Genomic DNA, 21,067 nt, shown 5'->3' on the forward strand with positions numbered 1-21,067 from the left:
ATCTATGGTTACACTTTATTTTAAGCTGTCCTTGTTACAGTGTAATTATACAATGTACTGAGTAATATGAATCAACTACATGCACTTACTATAGGTGTAGGATTACATTTGGTTTAGGGTTAGTTGCATGTAGTTATGCATAATTTTTTTGTTATTACAAGAGTAACTAAATGTAACGTGTAACAAGGACACTGTAAAATAGTGTTACCCTATCTATTATTGTTTACCTATTCATCTGTTTAAATTTTTTTGTATTTATAATAATTATGAATTTACATAACCATATTCTATTTTGAGCATATACTTTATGCCCTCACCAACATGGTGGTTGCTTGATAAGGAGAAAAGGGTTAAAGTACTCTTGGTGTCTGGTTCATATTGCACAGCTTTTACTACTGTATTAATCAAAACTAATTATGCTTAACCAGTAACACTTTTACAATATAGTTCAATTTGTTAAACTGAATTTAACTAATTAGTTAATGCATTAGGTCTCGAATACTAACAATGAACAGCTGCTTTTGTAGCATGTATTAATCTACAGTATAGGTTCATGTTAATTTATTAACATACTATTGTTCATTGTTAATTCATTATTGTTCATAATATATTTGCTCATGTTAATTTTACATTTGTATTAACTAATGTATTAGCATATGTATATATATATATATATATATACACACACACACACACACACACACACACACACACACACACACACACACACACACACACACATATATATAGTATACAGAGAGAGAGAGAGAAATTTATATTAACCTAAATTAATAAAAGAAGTAAAAAATATTATTTCATTCTTATTATTGAATTAATTAGTGTTTAGAACCGTACTGTAAAAGTGTTACCTCTTATTCTAACACTGATTTGTTAGTTTTGAGCAACACATGTTTGTGTATGTAAACAAAATTTTTTGACTACCTGTCAACTTAATTTCAAGCAGATAATGTGAGAACATTTGTTGCATACAGTGTATGTGCTTTATCAAATGTTTGGGCCAAACTGAAACTTCACAACCTTTCCTCTAGCACCAGGTTTTGCCACTCCCGGTTAACAGTATGGCTTTATAAAGAAAGAGCTATCAGCATATTCACAGAAACGTCACAAATACAGTGTCATCAGCAGCAAGACAGTGTACAGCGATGTGTACCCTGCATGAAAAGGCAAATTGAAAATAAGCAGTTCGGCAGCAAAGCTTTTGAACATTTCCAAAAACATCACTGGAGAGGCATCTTCGAACTACTAGCTGTAGTACGTACTCATTGCATCAGCTACACTAAGGTGTAATTGGATAACATTCATAGACATATTCATCAAACAGTCTTCAGTGTGATTTGTCATGCACAGAAAAAAGCTAAGTGAAATGTGGATAAAGTGTTCATGAGTTTTTTTTATGGAAATGTTACCCTAGTAAAAAGTATTACATTACTTTTACTACATATAATATAAAATAAAGCAAGCATATGGATATGTGACATAATTGTCTTCTATTTTATTTGTCCGCAGCAATTTGTGAGAACAGCTCACATAGTCTTTGTAGAATTAATATCTATTATAAAATATAGGGTTAATCTAACACTAAGTACAATTTGTGATTGATGTGTTTTTTTTTTTTTTGTGACAGTTGATAATGTGTCAAGTATATGTAAGAAAAAGGCCATCAAAACCATCCTTGTGTGGATGTTGAAGTGCTACTAAATGTGCTGTCAAATGGTGACAGTAGCTCACGTTAATATTAAAACTCTTGGTGAGCATCTAGTGACACAACTTCAGCTACATTTTAAAGGCTGTAGATACATTCAGAATAATTTAAGAGGCTTCTGTGCCTCTTTAGTAACTTTAGTATGTGCAGAAAAGTTTGATCTTCTTTGTTAAACATTGTTTTTTGAGCCACTACATAATATGTCCATTCTACTTCCATGTAGGTTTGTTGGTCCTGTTCGCGATAGAGTCTTTAATCTGTGTGGATCTCTCTGAGAAACTGCTACTTTTGAGGGAGTGTTCTCGTCCAGACTGTGGAGGAGGAGTGTCACTGCTCCGACTGGAAGCCCTTACACTTTGAACCCTCCTAATAGACCCCCCTAGTTTATCCTCACTCCTTAGCAAAGGTCCGCTACTGACAGAGTCCGTTCTAACACCAGGCAATTTCTGAGAGCTAGTTCTGGATAAGCTCTTTGATGGTGTTCCTGTTACAGCTGGTGAGGGTAAGTCTTTTTTAGATCTGGAAGATGATGCCACAGTGTTGCGAGCAAAGCTAGGTAAAGGCGAAGAACTTTTTAGGGTGTTGTTGGGACTGTCAGGTGTACTTCCTTCAGAGGTTCCTTGTGTCTGGGCCTGAGCTTGGGCCAAGGCACGCATTGTAGAACGACACATCTTTTCCTCTGGTGCTGGTTTTGAAATGTTACGAACCGGTTTGGAATTCGTTTTTTTGATGGAGGGTCTGTGTTGAGTCGAGTCCCTTGCCCAACGAGAGTTGCTTGGTGTCGCTCCTCTTTGTGCCCTGGGATCCTCTGGAGGGAGGCTTGAATGCCGTGCAGGTCTACCTTGTCTCTCACTTCTCCTGGCTGGCATGCTTTGGTCGCGAAGTACACGTCTGGGTTCAATGCTCTCATGTCCAGGTGGTTTTTCGACTTTCTTCATGCTGCTACTAGATCGATTCTGCCTTGTAATTGGCACCACTTTGCGCAAGTTCTGAGTCTCAGTAGCTGTGAGGGTTCTTGTAGGACGACTGGCATGAGCAATCACTTTGAATGGAGACTTGGTTTTGACAAGTGTTCTGGGGATACAGGTCTGGACTGCTTTCTCACCAACTCTTCGCCCTTCAGCTGTGTCACAGCTATCTGTCTCTGCTTCTTCAGTATTTACAGATGGACTGACTGATTCTAGACATGCTTGATCAAAGCTCCCTACTAATGGTTCATCACTTGATATGGACACAAAGTGACAATCGGTGGACTCAAAATTGGAGGATAGAGAATTGGTGTCCTGAACGACTCTTGGATAGTTGGCATCCTGTGACTTTTGGTTAAGTCCAAATCCTTCTTTCATGATAGGAGAACTCTCAATCTCAGAACAATCAGTTTCAGTGCAGTCCATGACATTCAACCCAGGTTTCTTACTAGACACAGAAGGATCAAGGGGCAAAGGGGTGTCACAAGTTGTTGAGGAAAAGGTGCTTGTGTCCGCTTCCTCCTTCTGTGATGAGATAATTTTGTCATTCCATACTTTTTCTGGCTTAGGTCCCACCTCAGAACTCCTACTAGATGGGGGTGTATCAAGGACAAATGCTTTGGGAGGGTCTTCTTCCCTTTCCAGATTTGTTACAAACACTTCACACTGGTTGTCAAAAGAAACATTACTGTTATTATAGATCTGGCTGGTTATCTCAAAGGGTTGAAGGCCAGAAACTAGTTTGTGTTTCTCCACACAAACACTCATGTGTCCAACACCATGACCAGGTGTCCCCTGATAAACATTCTTTGTGTTATTTAATTGAGGTGTAACTCCACCTTCAGAGAGAGTAGTATAATTATTATTATTATAGGGATCCGTGTTCATGTTGTAGCCAAAACTTGAGTATCTAGCTAAAGGACTGATGGGTTCTGTCTCAGCCTTTGGTGAAGCTGCTAACTTCTCTTGGTAAACCTGACTCTGCGGACCCAGCTCCCTATTATCATCCTGTGAGACAAGCCATGCCATGGTCTTTCTTTGATGGTTCCTGCCTGGACGTGGCAGGCTGCTGAATTTGGCATAGTCGCTTTCTGAAGACCCAGAGATTTGCTCCATATAGCCACGGATGTTGCGGTCACTAGAGGTGTGATGGTAACGGCGGGCACTAGACGAGCGCCCCAAAGGACTGTGGGGGCTTTGAGGTCTTGATTGAAGCAGGAAGTCTCGGAGGCCTTCTTTGGTAAGGATGTCAACATCATTTTCGCTGCTGCTGCGACCAAAACCTCCACTATCACCTGTCTCAGTATTGGCTGCACCCCAGGCACACCGTCTCTCCTCCAGTTCCCGTAAGCGTCGCAGTCTAGATTCCTCCTTCAGTTCCCTGTCCATGTTGTCCTGCAAGAGAGTGGACAAGAGATCACTATAAGAGGGTGTTCACTGACAGATGATCTGTAGCATGATTCATAAAGACTTTAAAGGGGACCTATTATGGCCCTTTTTACAAGATGTAAAATAAGTCTCTGATGTCCTCAGAGTGTGTATGGGAAGTTTTTAGCTCAAAATACCCCACATATATTTTTTATAGCATGTTAAAATGGACACTTTTTGTGTGTGTCCCTTTAAATGCAAATGAGCTGGTGCTCCCGACCCCCTTTCAAGAAGAGGGCGGAGCTTCAAGAGCTCATGCAACAACAAAACAGGACAATCTCACGCACTTAAAATGTCAAAAACTGTCAGTAATGGTGTCCAGCCTTATATGTTCAAACCGAAGTTGGACAATGATGCCTATAGAGCCAGAGAATATTTATGGTGCATGGAGATATGACAGGTATAGTTTAGTTTAATTATGGTTATAACTTGTAGCGGACCCGTTTATTGTACATCACACAAAAATAGATGATGCGTCTGTTTTCACTCCAGAAAATCACTAGAGGGTATGCATTGATGTGACTGGATTTAATAGGGGAAACTGCGAAAACGTGAGTAAAACAAACGATTATCAGTTTAAACTAAAGGTTGGACTCGATATAGTGTTCCTTACAACTTAATCTTCCTGGTTGACTGACGTTTGCTTAATAAACTGCTTAACTTTATATCCGTAATACAACTCCGATGAACTGTAATAAAGTGCGTGCTTCAAAGTAAGTTTCATTAATTTCATTACATTATTTTAAATATCTAGTTAGTGACGGAGTGCAAGCTTAGCCTGTTTGTCTAAAATAATTGTGTATTTTCAGCTTCCGAATCATGAATATTTTTATTCTGGTGTCACCATTGTCCTGTGGGTTACCAGCACCAAGTCCAAGCCTATTCATTTAAACCCACAATGTAACAGTAAATTTAGCATTTTAATCAACAGTACATTTTTTGTTAACCTTTTACTATATGTTTTGGAGTATCACCATATTATCGTATCGTGAGTTCAGTATCGTGATATATCAAATCGTGACATGAGGGTATCGCTACACCCCGTGTTGGTACTGATCCATCCTTCAGTAACAACTTTTTAACTTTAAAACTTGTATTTTGTATTGTCCTTTTGTATTGACCCTAGTTCACACAGCAGTCTGGCGTAAAATGATTTGCGCAGACATAAACGGATTTAGGTATATTGAGGGTCGAATTCCCTTCAAAAATAAAACTATTCCACTGCGTTTTAAGCGGCTCTGAAGTCGGGAGTACATAAATACTGTTATGTTCTCTATTACATCCAACAACAAAAACACCTGAGTTGCTTATGAGACATTCTTGCCGCTACAGCTGCTCTGGCCTGAAGAAAATGGTGGACAGTGTACAACTCGCTCAGGGCGGGGTCTATACTAATACGACAGAGTCCGTCAACAGTCATGTGTGGGGCCTGTACAAAGTGACATCACTTTGCCCAGAATCTGTGAACGGCTTGTTCTATGAAACTGCTTATGATTTATGAGGATGAAAACAAAAACAAAAAAGGAGCGGGTTGATTTTTATCATTATAGGGAGTTTGTGCCAACACACATTTATGTGCAAACACCATGTAAAAGGGTGATTCTATAATTGCAGGTATATTTGGTGTCCAAAGTCATTATTTTCTTTTGCTTTTTCTACAGGCCATAACATTATAATATTTTCTGTAAAAAGTGTCTTAAATAGCTGAAAATCATGATTTCTTGTTGTCCGAATTAGTCAGTATATATTTTTTTTCCATCATGCATCATTGTGTAATCAAAGTATTTTATTTTACTTTTCTCTCTGTAATATTTCATTTATTTTATTTATAAAAGCCCTAAATAGTAATTTTCCTAATTCTACAACATTAAATTGTTTAAAAATTACTTTTATCTTATAAAAATGTGTCCGTAAATTTTCCATCAATTCTGTTACCGTACTAGACTGGGTAAACCCAGCCTGATCTGCCGGTGATTTGATTTCGCCTTGCTGCTCAGGCTGGAAACCTGTACATATATCCATCCTGCTTCCTTTACAAATTTGCGGGAACCAATCACAAACTGGCTTATCCACCTGGCGCGCTATTTGCGGGTTTAATCCAATCCAATTCCAGAGCTGTTACGGCTCTGTCCAATTCCTTTTAACCTCTCGACGATGCTCAATGGCTTCTTTTTAGCAAACAAATCACTCGAGTGGGTGTAAATACCACTAACTTTCATGTTTGTTTTTTTGCACAACCTACAAAAATCGCTCGATTCCATTGCAGCTTCTGCAAACTGCTGATCAACACGTTTGGTTACACATTTCCTGCCTGGAGTTTTCGCGTCGCTCTGCAAAGTATGTCACCCGGATCCTTGGTCTGATTGGTTGAAGGACTTTCCAATTGCGTACAGATTCATTTGAACTATGCCCGTTGATCACGCCTCTTGTGCAGTAGAAAATACATAGCAGACTCTCCAGACCAATGTTCAATCTTAAAAGATTGAGCTGGGTCTTGTGATAGCCAGACTATTACCGTACCATGCTTTGCCTTTAAATTGGTGAAATTTTCTCCACAACTATGTAAGACACAGGAAATGATGTCAGTTTCCCTCACTGATAAGATCTGAAGCACTGAAAGGTATGTGTGCTCTCTCTGAGAAAATATTTTAATCTAGAAAGTTCTTAAACCAAGTGTTATTTTGTAAAACGTCAACATTTTTACAACAATATCAACAGGAAAAAATGTATCACTGATCACACAGTGGGTTGTTTAAAAGTCTTTTAGTCATGAGTGTCATTTGCTCTTAGCGTTTATGCAGCAAGTGGAGTTTTTGGCTAAAAAGTTAAAAATGGTCAATTCTATTACCGTCAAACTCTGTTACCAAGGTAGAGTAACAATAATGTTGACAGTATGAAACAGAATTGACAGTAACAAAGTTGGAAAACAATACTTTAAGAAATCAGTTTTTTCATTAAAAGTAACTTTTGTTTGGCAAGCACGGAATTATTACAATTTAATATGTTTTCAATAAGATTCTGGAAACAATTTCTGTTAGTGAAAGTTTTTTTCCCTTAATGTTTTTAAATACATAATGTATCTCCACTAAAAAGTGAATTTAGCATAATAGGTCCCCTTTAATGTCTTTACAGATGAGCTTTTATTATTTCATCTTAAATAATTTTCTTTACTGTGTTTTTTAAATGTTTTTTCCCCCCTTTTTTCTTAATTTTTGCTTGTTAGTAAATGTGATATGTACCTTTACAGCTTTTTTGAATTTTAGACAGAAGTCTTGGAAAATTCGGAAGCACTCATCCAGTTTAAAGGTGTCTTTGTCTTCACAGAAGAAGTCGATGAGGGCATTGCCCTTTTTACGCAAGTCTAGCCTGCGATGTTTGAGGTCCTGCAGGGCATGTGTAGAGCTCTAACAAATAAGAGGGCAGCAGGTGAGTCATTCTTATTGGCATAAAAAAGTTCATCAAATTATTATAGCAAATACAATAGAAATATAAAACCATAACCCCCATTAAATGATTAATTTACCTGCAAAAATGGACCCAGCTGCTTTTGCAGCTCATCGTCATCCTGAATCTTCTCTTCCAAGGAACGTGTTTTGACATAGAGAGAGGAGAACTCTCCTTCTATATTTTCTACTGAAATTCTACAACAATAAAAATCTAAGTCAGAGAAAGATTGAGGAAGGGGTCATAGAAAGGTGAGACCTGTTGCAAATGTTAGAAGAAATAAAACCTAATACATTATTAGCATTAGTTAAACCAGAAGAATTTGGATTGATTTTGCTGTAGTCTCACATAGTTAGACCTTTACAGGATTATGGATACAGGATACAGGATTAATACAACTCTAGATGTTCTAAAATAGAGTTTAAGTTTCATAAAATGAAAAGATTATTAATAAGAGAAGTTTTGAGAAATAATTATATTTTAATATTGTGTTACCTGGCTGCACTCTGAACATGTGTTAGCTTCTCTGGGAACTTCAAAAGGGCCTCATCCTTTTTCTGTGCTTCCTTTGTGACAAAAGTTAAAGAAAAATCCAAATCAAATCAGTAACATTTTTGTTTTTTGTTATTGGCTGGTTTCCTAAAACATTTGCAAACATTTATAAGTAAATCTGGAGAAAACTACAGTGCATCTGGTTCGGTCCTACTTACTAGTGCCACAAAATGGAGCAGGTTCATGCCAGGCTTGTTGGCCTTCGTATCAGCCAGAGAGAGAAGCGAGGACAGTTTGAAGCCCAAAGCATTGCCTGCATAGCCACCCTATGAAAACACAGAGAACATCAGTCAATGTCTGGTCAATGCTGTAAAAGCCAACAACCTTTCCTGATTTAAAAATGTCAGGGAATGTTTTGGAGAGAAATAGTTGAAAGGAAAGAGCAAAGGTGAAAAGAGGACTGGGGGAAATGTCCACAAAAAAGGGACAGATGAGGGGTAAAGGATAGGGAACAAAAGAAAGACAATAAACGGAAAAAAGGCTGGAGGCAGAGAGACTTACTGCATTCATGATATTTCCCGCTTGGAGAACTAAGTGTAGAATGGCATGGAGCTCTTCACAAGTCATTAGTTCTGAGGAATAATCAATAGAAATTGAATAATCATAGGCCATTTGGTAAATTACACAACACTCTAAATGCTATTACAATCCTTCTTACTGTCTACAGTCTAAGAAATTTAAAGGAAAGCTATAGACTCAATGCACATTTAAATTAGAAAAAAAATTGCTGACAGTGTGTCCTACTGTATCATGATGTGCTGCTAAGATTAGTTAATGCAGGATTAATAAAACCCAATTTGAGTTTTTATAAATGCTCCTAAAATCAAAGTGATGATTAATGGAGTGCCATATCTTTACATTTAAGTACTATTGAAGTGTAGATAGGTCATGAACCATTGAATTCTGATAAGGCTAATACAGGCAAAAATGTCTGAAAATGTAATCCCATATCTCTACCCGTAAACCTAACCCTACCCTATAAGTTATCCTTAAAATCAGAGGGAAATGATAGATGAAAAACACTGATGTAGAAGCATCTAACCCTGGTTGTAAGCCTAAACTTGACATAAATTGTAAACTTGTCCCTCAAACCTAATTGGTTGATTGGAATGTTGTTCCAGGATCAACAAATATGTTGATCCAGAAACATGTTGCACTTGGTGAAAAAAGCTGAGTGAAAGAACATGACTCAGCAAAATGCACTCAACTCAGAATTGAGTCCTAATGAAAGTTCACTCTACTGTTTATTGGTCTACAATTGACAGCATATATTTAGAAAGTGGTGGAATGGTGCATCAAATTATATGGGTTGGTGAGTTTGTGTATTAGAGAGAGAGCATTAGATCATTTAAAAATGACTTTGAGTTTATTTACCCCAACACCCCCCACCCCCAATAACCTATGGTCCATAGAGGCTCAAAATGTTTTGCCTACTTAGCTGAAAAAAAATTATTGCTTCAGATTAACCTCCAAATAGTAGTCTAGTATGTTCTTACCTTCTGTAGCCTGACGCACTGTGTTAATCTCACGACTCATGACCGTACAGGACGGGAGAAACTCTTCCTGAAGTACCATAGCCTCAATACACACCTCAAAGCTTCAAACATGAACACACAATCATAGTCGACTTGTCTTTTTGTCATGATGTTGTTCGGTATTATGAAAATGTATATTTGTATCTCCTCGGTAAAGAGAGATGTTGTGCGTCTCTTACCGTGGCACTTGAATCAGCAGGAACATGAAAGAATCAGCCAGTGTCAGCTTATTTGGGTCTCCCTTGAATTCCTTCAATCTCTTCACCTAGAGAAGGTAAGTGATTTAAATTCACATTCAAATATCAGAGCAAACACAAAGCATTTTGTACGATGGGATTATCAATGTATTTGTACCAATTTTAATTTATCGATAGATTGGATTAATTGTACAAGCATTTGTTTTTATAATATAGATTACCATTGCCATCACATCACTCAAAGTTAATCTGCTGTCGGTTAATTAAGATTTGACATATGAACTCGTGGCTGCTCCATTTGACTCTTGTTGTTTTAAAAGTGATGAGACTTTTCAGTTTAATGGACGTCGCCATCTTTGATATTACTTTAGTCACTTTGATATTACTTTAGTCACAGAATACGGACTCAATTACATGTAAGAAATCCCATTTGATTGCATGTTCACGCAGACAGTTTTCGAGATGCTTGTGTAAGTTGCTGTGTTAACAGAAAGTTTCGAGACTCGCACCTGTAAGTAAATGTGGTTGTTAATTCTAAAAACTGACAGTGTGAATGTAGCCAGAGTTCTCACCTCTTCTGCCTCTGGTAGTAGTTTGAGCAGTTCTTTCAGCTGTTCAGTTCCATACTGCTCACTGTTGCCAAGACGGATGTCTTCTACTATTGCATGATTGGGCCTGAGGGAGAAAAACAGAAGTACAAAACAGACAATCAATTTGTGGCTCAGCCTGATCATCAGCTCAGTAGATCTCTTGTAGGATACTTCAGTGTATTGCTCCAAAGAAAGATAGAAATACAAACCTTAAACTTCACAAGGACATTGTGAGTTATGTATACATGTATATTTAAATAGTGCAGGTATTTTGGGTGCCACTCTTGCCATTTTAGGTGTCTAATTACTATGTACATATATTAAATTAAACATAATGTAAGGTTAGGGGTATATAACTATGTAACAGCAATCACACTAATTCTATCTATCCATACATACATACATATTGTACATTAATGTCCCATTTGGAAATCTGCATTAGTTTTGTAACAGGCTTTGATTATTATTTCTCTTAATAAAATACAAAATGAATGTGTCTCTAAATAAAGACCCATTCAAATAGGAATATTAAGTAATATTTTTATTTTTTAAGTTGTGAAAGGTTCTTCTTTTTTCTATGCATTTGTCTTTACATGTAACACTAAAAATGGATGCAGGAAGTGACTTGACTCACAATGTCTGATCAACCCTACTGTACATGGCCACTCACATACACAGAATACACACAAACATCACAGACAAACATAAATATGATATCATCTGATTATATATGAAAACATTGTCTTTTTGCATAATCATTTATAGTCTCTGAGGATGTTGAAATACCTGTTCAAAAATAAACAAAAACTCTGTTTACACAGGCCACATCCACCTTCAACTGCCCATTTCACCAGGTCTGACGTAAACTTATCTTGTTTTATTCTTTTATTCTGGCCTAGTTGTCTGTTGAGTACTGACAACATACCTTGTGTCTTATCTGTATCTAGTACTTTTCACAGTGAATGTATACAGCATCCTCATGTGAACTCTCAAGTATCAATCAGAACCTGAAAGCTATTGATCTTCACACAAGATCATCGGGTTTCTCTTGACCACCACCATATCCTATTTCTGTGCTGAAGCACATGCATACACATGATGATGCTTAGAAACTTACTTCTTAAACTGTTTGAGGAAAATTCCAACGTTCATTCCTCTCTTGGAGTCCAAGATGCTGATCTGGGAGAACAGAGGAGAGAGGTTAATTAAAACGGATGGAAAGATACACAAAGGACAGACTGTGTGTGCTCTAAGCAGAAGCATCACTCCCATTCAAATTTTGGGCTTTCGGGTAGCTGTGGTAAGTTGATTTGAATGCAACTTCCAAAATAAATATAACTAGTATCTTTGATGGTGCAAGATTACTATAGGTTAAAAAAACAATTTATTTACCTATAGTTATTATTATTATTATTTTAGAAAAATAGTGTGCATTTGGTTCCAAAATTTAATTAGAAAGAAGGAAACAAATGAATATCAAGGGCACACTAAATGAAAACCACTAGACTTATATGTCTTATATTTAATAGAACTAGAACTAATAGAATATAACTAAGTTGTGTTTTTAAGTGTCCCATACCCGGACTACCACTGGTTCCCCTTAAATAAATATATTTTTATGATATGAGAAAGACAGGCAGAGTTTCTTAGATTAATTTGCTTTGCTTTACAAAATAGCTGAACATCAATTCAGATAAGCTAAACAGGAATGAATCTCTTTCCAGTTTCTAGTCATGTTATTATTTATTTGTATGAATCTTAAAGGGATAGTTCACCCCGAAATAAAAATTCTGTCATTATTTACTTACCTTCATGTTGTTTCAAGCCCATAAGACTATTGTCAATCTTCGAAACATAATGACGATCTTTTTAATAAACCCGGAGAAATTTCTGTCCATCCACTGAAAGCTTTGAAAACTTTTTTAAGCATGACGGCTTTTAGGGGAATGGACTTTCCATGGAGGGACAAATATCTCTTAGGTTTGATTAAAAATAACGGTTTCACTTTATTTTGATGGTCCTTTAACACATTCTGTTGACTGTAAGTAACATGTCTACTAACTCTCATTAGAGTATTAATAGAGTATTAGTAGACTTAGGTTATGGTTATAATACTGTAAGTTGACATGTTGTTGCAAAGTAACTTATAGTCCGTATAATGTCTGTTGGGGACCATCACAATAATGAGTTAGCAGATATCAAGCAGACAGTCTACTAATAATCTAATGAGAGCTAGTTGCAAAGTTACTTATAGTTAACAGAATGTTCAAAAGGGATCATCAGTGTTACCAAAATATCTTCATCTGTGTTTTGAAGATGAGGGAAAGTCTTATGGGATTGAAACATGAGGGTGAGTAACTGATGACATCATTTTCCTTTTTGGGTGAACTAACCCCTTATAGAATACAATGTTACAGTATACTTGTTATTCTCATTAACACAACATCAGCACCAGGAAATCCTCAATAGCGTGATGACTCATTTTGGCCCATGAGATCATTAACTAACTAACATGACAGCCATTTTAGTGGCACCTAAACAGACACACAATCTGTCACTCTCTCTAGCAAACACATTTACAGCATCTCACAAAAGTGAGTAGGCCTACACCCCTCACATTTGAGCAAACATTTTAGTATATCTACTCAAGGGACAATATTATAGAAATGAAACTTGGATATATTTTAGATTAGTCATTGTGCTGCTTGTATAGCTACTGTATATATATATATATATATATATATATATATTGACTGTCCTCTGAAAATAACTCAACATACAGCCATTATTGCCAAAATAGCTGGCAAGAAAAGTGAGTACACCCTAAGTGATAATAGCTGTACGTCATTTAACCATGCAAAGCCACATGTCCTGTTCATGATGTTCATGTTTTTGTCTGCTTGACAGGACCATACAAATTGTTGTATCTTGTATTAGAGCAGTTCAAATTTATGCTTTGAGTACAATTCTCTCATACTGACCACTGGATGTTCAACATGGCACCTCACGGCAAATAACTCTCTAAGGATTTGAGAAATAGAATTGTCGCTTTCCACAAAGATGGCCTAGGCAATAATAAGATTGGTAACACCCTGAAACTGAGTTACAGAACAGGCCAGGGTCATACAGAGGTTTTCCAAGATGGGTTCCACTTGGAACAGGCCTCGCAAGGGTCAATCAAAGAAGTTGAGGTGATGAAGGTGATGGAATGGCCAAGTATTTCTCCAGACCTGAACCCTATTGAGCAGCTGTGGGGCGTCCTCAAGCAAAAGGTGGAGAACCGCCATGTGTCTAACAGCCAGCAGCTCCGGGATGTCATTATGGAGGAGTGGAAGAGGGTCCCAGCAACAACCTGTGCAGCTCTGGTGAACTCCATGGCCAGGAGGATTAAGGCAATGCTAGATAACAATAGTGCTCACACAAAATATTGACACTTTGGACACAGTTTTGACATGTTCTGTTAGGGTGTACTCACTTTTGTTGCCAACTATTTTGACAATTATGGCTGTATGTTGAGTTATTTTCAGAGGACAGTAAAAATATACTGCTATACAAGCAGCACAATGACTACTCTAAAATATATCCAAGTTTCATTTCTATAGTATTGTCCCTTGAGAAGATAAACTAAAATGTTTGCTCAAATGTGAAGGGTGTACTCACTTTTGTGAGATACTATACATGATCCATGTGTGTGATACATGCAATTTGTGACGCATCACAAACTCAAAGGACTAGCAGGATGGTGTCTGAAATTACAAACGAGGCCACACGCATGATCCACGCCACCTCATACAAACAATAAAAAAGCTTCATTAGATCGGCACAGGTACTCTTGGTGTCTTCGTGGATAATTACAAAGCTACCAAGACCAGCGGCAACCACACAAAACAAAACAAAAACACAGCTGGTCGCTTAGACACAAAACGACAAGCTCACGGGAGCATGTGTTTTGGATGAATGTTTGTTTCAGCGACATGTTTGTTTTATGTGAAGGTGGAAAACTAAGTTGCGCACACCTAATAACACTTCTTATAAGCCAGTAAGAAAATCCCCATGCTTCCTACATGATAGGAAATTGTTAGCAAATTAAACATAACAAACATATGAATATCATACAAAATAACCACTTTGTTTGGAATCAACTTGATTTCTTTAGTTTTTGTAGGTATGTACATTATGTTTACATATAAACTGAAAAGGACACTTTGGATTAATTTACAGTATCTAAAACATAATTAATTATGCATGCACAGCTTTTGAAATGTTAAAATCTTTATGAATCCCTTATATTACTTTTATATAATAGCATTTTACTATTTTATATTTTTAAGCCCCTAACCCACCCCTAAACCTAAACACTTCTTAACAATATCAAAAACATGTATACTGTTATAATGCCAAAGAATAAAAAATGTGATGTGATTTAACATATTAATCTTATGGATTAAATACAATAACATCAATATTATACTATGAACGTAAAAGTTATTCATACTGTAGATAAGATGCGTATGTTTTACATCTTGTCAATAATGTTCTTCAGATATTGTAAAATAAATAAACAAATATGTTTCAGTGTCTGCAAATTTATGGAAATATATGTGTGCTAGCACCACATTTTATGTAGGAATACCAGCGATTACTGATAAAATCCGATGTTTCACTGTATCCGGTAAAGTAACTAAATAAAGTTACTCTAGCAGGCCTGGTAGATGTAGTAGATGTAGCCTACTTTACACTGAACAACGCAAATAGTTCAGTGATGTTATGTTAGCTTGCACTTCACTTCAAGGCATTAATTTTTGTCAGTGATATAATTCAGAAATATCAATACTGATAAGTGTTAATACTTAAGTGTTGGTTGTGGGATTTGTTTCTCATATCTTAAATAATTAATAACCCAATTCTATGGCTGATTGCAGAGCACATTGCAAAATGCAACGTGTGATTTTTCTAATATTGTTTATACAGAATAACTGGATTAATTACACTGACTTCCAAAGACCACAGATAAAAAATGTAAAAAAAAATTATAGCCAAAGCTCTTTAGAATTCAGAGAAAATGAAAGAAGATTCTCAAACCTAGGTATAGGTATCGGATCATAGGTAAAATAAAAATTAAGCTAATAAATTATAGCCAAATGATCATGGGGCCCAAATTATGCCTAGTATTCCTTTCTATAGTTAAACACAAATTACATCAAATGTTTACTTTGAGTATGTAAGTTATTTTTTTAATCCATGACACTTTTCTTTATTATTTACAATATTTTGGAAAGTATTTATCATTACACTTTGGTCATAGATGTGTATCATTTTTTTTTTTTTTTTACACCAATGGTTCATTGTAGGCCAGCATTTGCTATTGTGGGAGAAGGTTGTTTTCTGCAATTGTTATGCTGTTAACTGAATGTTTATTGCATTATTTTAGTGTCATGTGTGTTACCAACCATGACAGTGTTTTGTATTTTGTATTTTGTATGACACTGTGTGCACCTTCTATAGTTTGCACAACAGCTTGTGGAAAAGCTACCTGTGATGAACTTTGATTCATGTGATTTTCTTTTTACCACCTGTGTTTTTAAGGGAGTTGTCAGTATACTAAATGCAAAAAAAGTAATTTGGTATATTAGCATAATTTCATTTAATTTCTGTATGTAAAACTTAAACCCCCCCGTTGGTGAAATGTCTATGTGGTGTTAATATGCTTGCAATGTGCAAATTCATGTCAACACCATTGCTGAGTATTTTCTCCTTAAAACTGCAGTGAAAAAAAGACTGTTTGAAATGGTTGGTGTTTCTACCTAAGGCGTCACAAACTTCCTTGTAACCAATCACGTCAATGTGCAGGCGGGCTTTAGCATATCATTAACTGCTGCGAAGCAGAGGAGTCTCAAGAGAAGCCAGGTTATCACGGGATATTTTTCTGTTGATATGAAAAATTGGGTTCTTTTAGCAATATAGCGGGTGAATTATGCATGATGTATTATGATGTTATAATGAACTATATGCCTTTCTCCACTAAAGTTCTAGTTCTAAGCGTTTCTGAGGATACTGATTTTTAGAAGGCAGCTGTCTGACTCTGAGATGGCAAACGGGAACATGGTTTGTGTAACATTAGCAACACATTATAAGCTGTTGGATAACGTAGTCAAGCAAAAGGCTAATCAATTACCGTTATGTGTCCGACGTTGTAGAGAGCGATACATAAAACACATTACCTTGACTACAGGGGGACTTTAAAGGGATAGTTCACTCAAAAATGAAAATTGTGTCATCACTTACTCAACCTCGTGTTCATTTCAACACGTGTTCATATCAACAGAAAAATATCCCGTGATAACCTGGCTTCTCTTGTTCTAAACCTGTATGGGTTTCTCTGTTCTGCTGAACACAAAATAAGATATTTTGAAGAATGTCGGTAACCAAACAGTTGATGGACCCCATTGACTTCCATAGTGGGGAAAAAAAAAATATTATGGAAGTCAATGGGGTCCATCAACTGTTTGGTTACCGACATTCTTCAAAATATCTTATTTTGTGTTCAACAGAACAGAGAAACCCATACCTGTTTAGAACAACACGAGGTTGAGTAAGTGATGACACAATTTTCATTTTTGAGTGAACTATCCCTTTAAAACTTTCCTTTTTACAGTAAAGTTTTGGCAACCACATCTTTTACCAAAAATTACAATACATCTATTTTTTCCATTGCACAAAGTGTATATATTTATACTATTAGCCAATTTATCGGTTTCTTGCTTCAGTATTTAAGCAATTATTTCCATATTGATGCATGATATCAGGCAGTATTGGCCAAAATTTTGTCTTGGGCAATCTTAACACAAGGCCAGCTATTCATTCACATTTAAAAATAAACTTAATTGAAATAGGAAATCTCACGAACGCTGCATGGAATCGCAAAACATATGCATATTGTGTAGACAAGATAAATCACACTGTCTAACAAGCTTTAACTGCAGATATTCCAAGCAATGATTAAATTTATACACAGGTTGCCTTACCTCATCCTTGCTCTCTTTAAATGAACCTCTAGATCTCCCAAGACGAGATTGTCCATCGCTTGTCTGGGTTCGAACTTCCTCCTGCTGGCCGAACAGCTCCTCCACTGTCTTTACGTCAATCTGATACTGCTGCTGTCTCACTGCCAGAGTCCAAATATTAGGTTTACCCCTAACCTTCTCCTCTGGAATGGTTTTCCAAAAGAAGCTCCGTACCCGTCGTTTCTTGCGTGAAGCGTGTTGACCTGGAGCCTGTGGTGGTGGTGGAGGAGGTGGAGGCGGTGGTGGAGGTACTGCCGAAGGGCAGGACGTGCTGTCATGTCCATGGCTAGGGTCATTTGTAGAGGTTGAGGAAGGTTCAAATGGCAGTGGATTTAGTATTGGTATGGTACAGTCGCTTGCCGACTCCTCCAGAGCAGTCACACTGGCCATGACAAGCATTACATTAGCAATGACACCAGTCCCGGAGGGGCAGGCTGTGAGGGGAATTTTTGCCCCGTTTCCAGAAGACCCTTTTATAAAACGCCAAACAAATCGGTACAGCCTCCTTGTTTGATTCTAGGTGGTGTCTGTTGGAGTCCCAAGATCTCTCTCACTCATAGTCGCTAATATAACAACTAACAGCTATGTAAATAATGAGTTTTTCCTCAAGGAGAATATGTGCGGCGTTCATTCTTAATTAGGATTTAGTGCAAAGAACAAAACTGTTTTACAAAAATCTGTTGACTGACTCATGGCTCTGACACGATGGGGTTTCGCAATCTTCTTAGGTCAATGTCGTGACATTCTCACATATTTTGTCTTCACTTCTTCTACATAGTCCCATAATGCCAAGCTGTTACTTCCAAGCTTTCACCCACTGCGGTGTGGTCAGAGGTCAAACCTTTGGATCTGCAGGAAGGACAAAACCCACACACATTCAAAATCAAAATTACTGAGGTGCAGTCAAGCGAATGAACTTGGAACCTAAAAACAGAGGAAATGAGAAAGTAACAGACATCAAAAGAGATGTGGTTGTACACTCAAGAAAAGGCCCCAGTAGGAAAATGCCAAAAGCTATTGTTCGTCTTAAGGCATTGGGGCCAGCCTGATATGTGTAAAAATGATCTTGACAGATGAATCAAATCTTCACTAATGAAAACTCACACAAGGCACTTTCAAGGGATTTGTACGTCTCATGGCAAAATAATTTGGCACAATTACCTTTACATAACATTAATTATACAGTAGTTACATAACTTGTGGCTCACAGTAGTTTGGTGCTAATCTAAAACGTTGTACATATTAAGAAATAAATAGTGTTTTTTATGAAGCATCATATGAATGGTGTACATGAAATGAAGACTCATAATACTGTAGTTCTGGAACAAGTGTTTTAAGTATGGTTCAGGTCATAAACAATAATAAAGACTCAAGTTGCTTCTTTTTTTGTTGGACAGGTATAGGAATTAATTATTGTGTAAACGGCTCTCTAAAACTCACTTGTATTATCTGTGTAATTAAAAATAAGTTAGTTAGCTAAAGACCTCCTGAATGCACCTTTAAAAATGTAAGTAAAATGTGTGCACAATCATAACGAACACTGAACAAGAACTTTGCTCAAGGTGTAAATGATCTAAACATTGTTTTTATTTTACATTTGGAAGGAACTGCACTATAAATTAGTCTAATATTTTATATAATAAATATTGGTAAAAGTTTAGCCATTAAATAGTGAATGACATAATTACAATAGTTTTCATACTGGTGATTCACTTGAGCCACATCTGTTATTTGAATATGCAAAGCAACTGACATCAAACAGCCTTCAAAGTACAGTGAGGTTGTCAAGGAGACCAGGCAACAACCAATCCACAAAAAAGCAGCTATTTCACACAGACATTTGCAAAGAAATGCAACCAAAGCTCTGAAAAAACAAAAGATATTGCAGCTTATCTATTATTTTGATATATAATTTACAAGAGCTTAGATTGATCAGCACATTGCAGTATCAGATTACTATATGGCTCAGGTCTTGTCATGCAGGTGTCTCTGTATCACAGATATCGAGTGAACAGACTGAAGTAAATGGCACTGGTTTTCGTCTTATGTCCTACTGTCAGGAGAGACATACTGCTGTCTGCTGGGAGAGGCCACGGCGAAATGCCACAGCACTTTTGACTGTCAGAACAGTCTTATTGGGAATCTGTTATGTAACCTGTATCTCAGAGAAACTGAAGGTTATAAAAGTCTGATTTCATGGTAAAAGCAAAAACGCATGTTGTAGTGGCATCGTTACTTATGAGTTAGCCTATCTTTAAAGTCACCATGAAATCAAAATTGACTATCCTTTTTTCTTATGGAATATTGCAGTATTTTTAAATGCTACATCCATGCACATTATTTTTTTTATTTTTTTTATTCATGTGCCCTTGTAATCTATATTTAAAAAAACTTCCCCTCCCTCTTACAGTAACATCTCTTCTCTTCTCTGATGACGTGTTTACTGGTGCGAGGATGGGGATTTTTTTCTTGTTTGAATAAGCCGTTTCACTCAGATACAGTATGTAACAATAGTGAAGAAAAGACTTCCGTAACTTCCGTTTCATACCGACTTTAATGCTGAGATCGATGTGTAGACAACACAAAAGTCCGAAGATGTTAGTTTTTACTAACAAAGTTAATTGCAACTGAACCCTAAAATGGTCCATTGTTATTGGTTTGTACAGCTGTGGTGAAAGATGTTCTAGAAACAGAGAATAAGACACCAAGTGCTGTAAACCAGAGCTCATCATACTGCAACCTGTTAACAGGGTCTCATTCGATCCTCTAGGTTTTTACTTATTAAAAGACAATTGACGTCACAGGAAGACTCTGTTTCCATGCTGGTTCAGCTGAGTTAGGCCTACTTTGTATAATTAATTCATGTGTAAAAGTAGATGTATTTTTCCTTTTAAGGCATCTTCTTCATAAGGGTTATGCTATATGATGTTCTAACATGGTTTTACCACTCATACCGAGTAAAAAAGCACTTTATTTCAATATCTACAGCTATTTTATATACAGTCAATTAAAATAAGATTAGTATAAAATAGATTAGAGTCCAATTCTCAATAACTATTAACAACGACATTTGCCTTAATAAACTCCTACTGCTTATTAATAGTTAGTAAGATAGTTAAGTTTAGGTATTGGGAAGGGTTAAGAGATATAGAATATGGTCATGCATTAATATGTGCTTTATACTAACAAACAGCCAATATCCTAGTATTATGCATGCTAATAAGCAACTGGTTAATAGTGAGAATTGGACCCTAAATTAAAGTGTCACCAAATATAGATGTATATGTGTGTGTTCAGATCCTAAATGAACATGTACTATGTTGGCTAGAGAAGAGAATACAGGGTTAACACTCTGTAACACATTCTTCCTCACCTCAGTGGTGTCTTTGCTGCAATGTCAGCGACAGTGTACAGCAACACACCCAGATACACCGCACCAAATCTCTTAATGATTATAACCAACATCCCATTTACAAACATGCTGAAAACCCATTTGAGGGTACATTAAAGTAACAATCATTTAAAGATAAATCAGACACTACAATAATGTGATTCAACACAAACAC

At 36.7% G+C, this 21,067-nt stretch overlaps 1 protein-coding gene across 1 annotated transcript in view; it reads right to left on the reverse strand.

Moving 5' to 3' along the window:
* Nucleotides 1-761: 761 nt before the first annotated feature.
* Nucleotides 762-21,067, reverse strand: part of fhdc1 (FH2 domain containing 1) — a 28,118-nt gene continuing 7,812 nt past the window's right edge. The window contains exons 2-12 of the mRNA XM_082165633.1: nucleotides 17,463-18,350; nucleotides 11,555-11,616; nucleotides 10,420-10,522; nucleotides 9,830-9,915; nucleotides 9,612-9,712; nucleotides 8,617-8,687; nucleotides 8,274-8,381; nucleotides 8,059-8,129; nucleotides 7,643-7,760; nucleotides 7,359-7,523; nucleotides 762-4,086 (exon numbers count right to left, since the gene is read on the reverse strand). Of these exons, the coding sequence (XP_082021759.1) occupies nucleotides 1,933-4,086; nucleotides 7,359-7,523; nucleotides 7,643-7,760; nucleotides 8,059-8,129; nucleotides 8,274-8,381; nucleotides 8,617-8,687; nucleotides 9,612-9,712; nucleotides 9,830-9,915; nucleotides 10,420-10,522; nucleotides 11,555-11,616; nucleotides 17,463-17,900 (3,477 nt within the window). The 5' untranslated portion in view covers nucleotides 17,901-18,350 and the 3' untranslated portion in view covers nucleotides 762-1,932. The remainder of the gene's footprint in view (nucleotides 4,087-7,358; nucleotides 7,524-7,642; nucleotides 7,761-8,058; nucleotides 8,130-8,273; nucleotides 8,382-8,616; nucleotides 8,688-9,611; nucleotides 9,713-9,829; nucleotides 9,916-10,419; nucleotides 10,523-11,554; nucleotides 11,617-17,462; nucleotides 18,351-21,067) is intronic.

The sequence above is a fragment of the Leuciscus leuciscus genome (assembly GCF_965113295.1).
Source record: "Leuciscus leuciscus genome assembly, chromosome: 3".
In the NCBI taxonomy this organism is placed as follows: domain Eukaryota; kingdom Metazoa; phylum Chordata; class Actinopteri; order Cypriniformes; family Leuciscidae; genus Leuciscus; species Leuciscus leuciscus.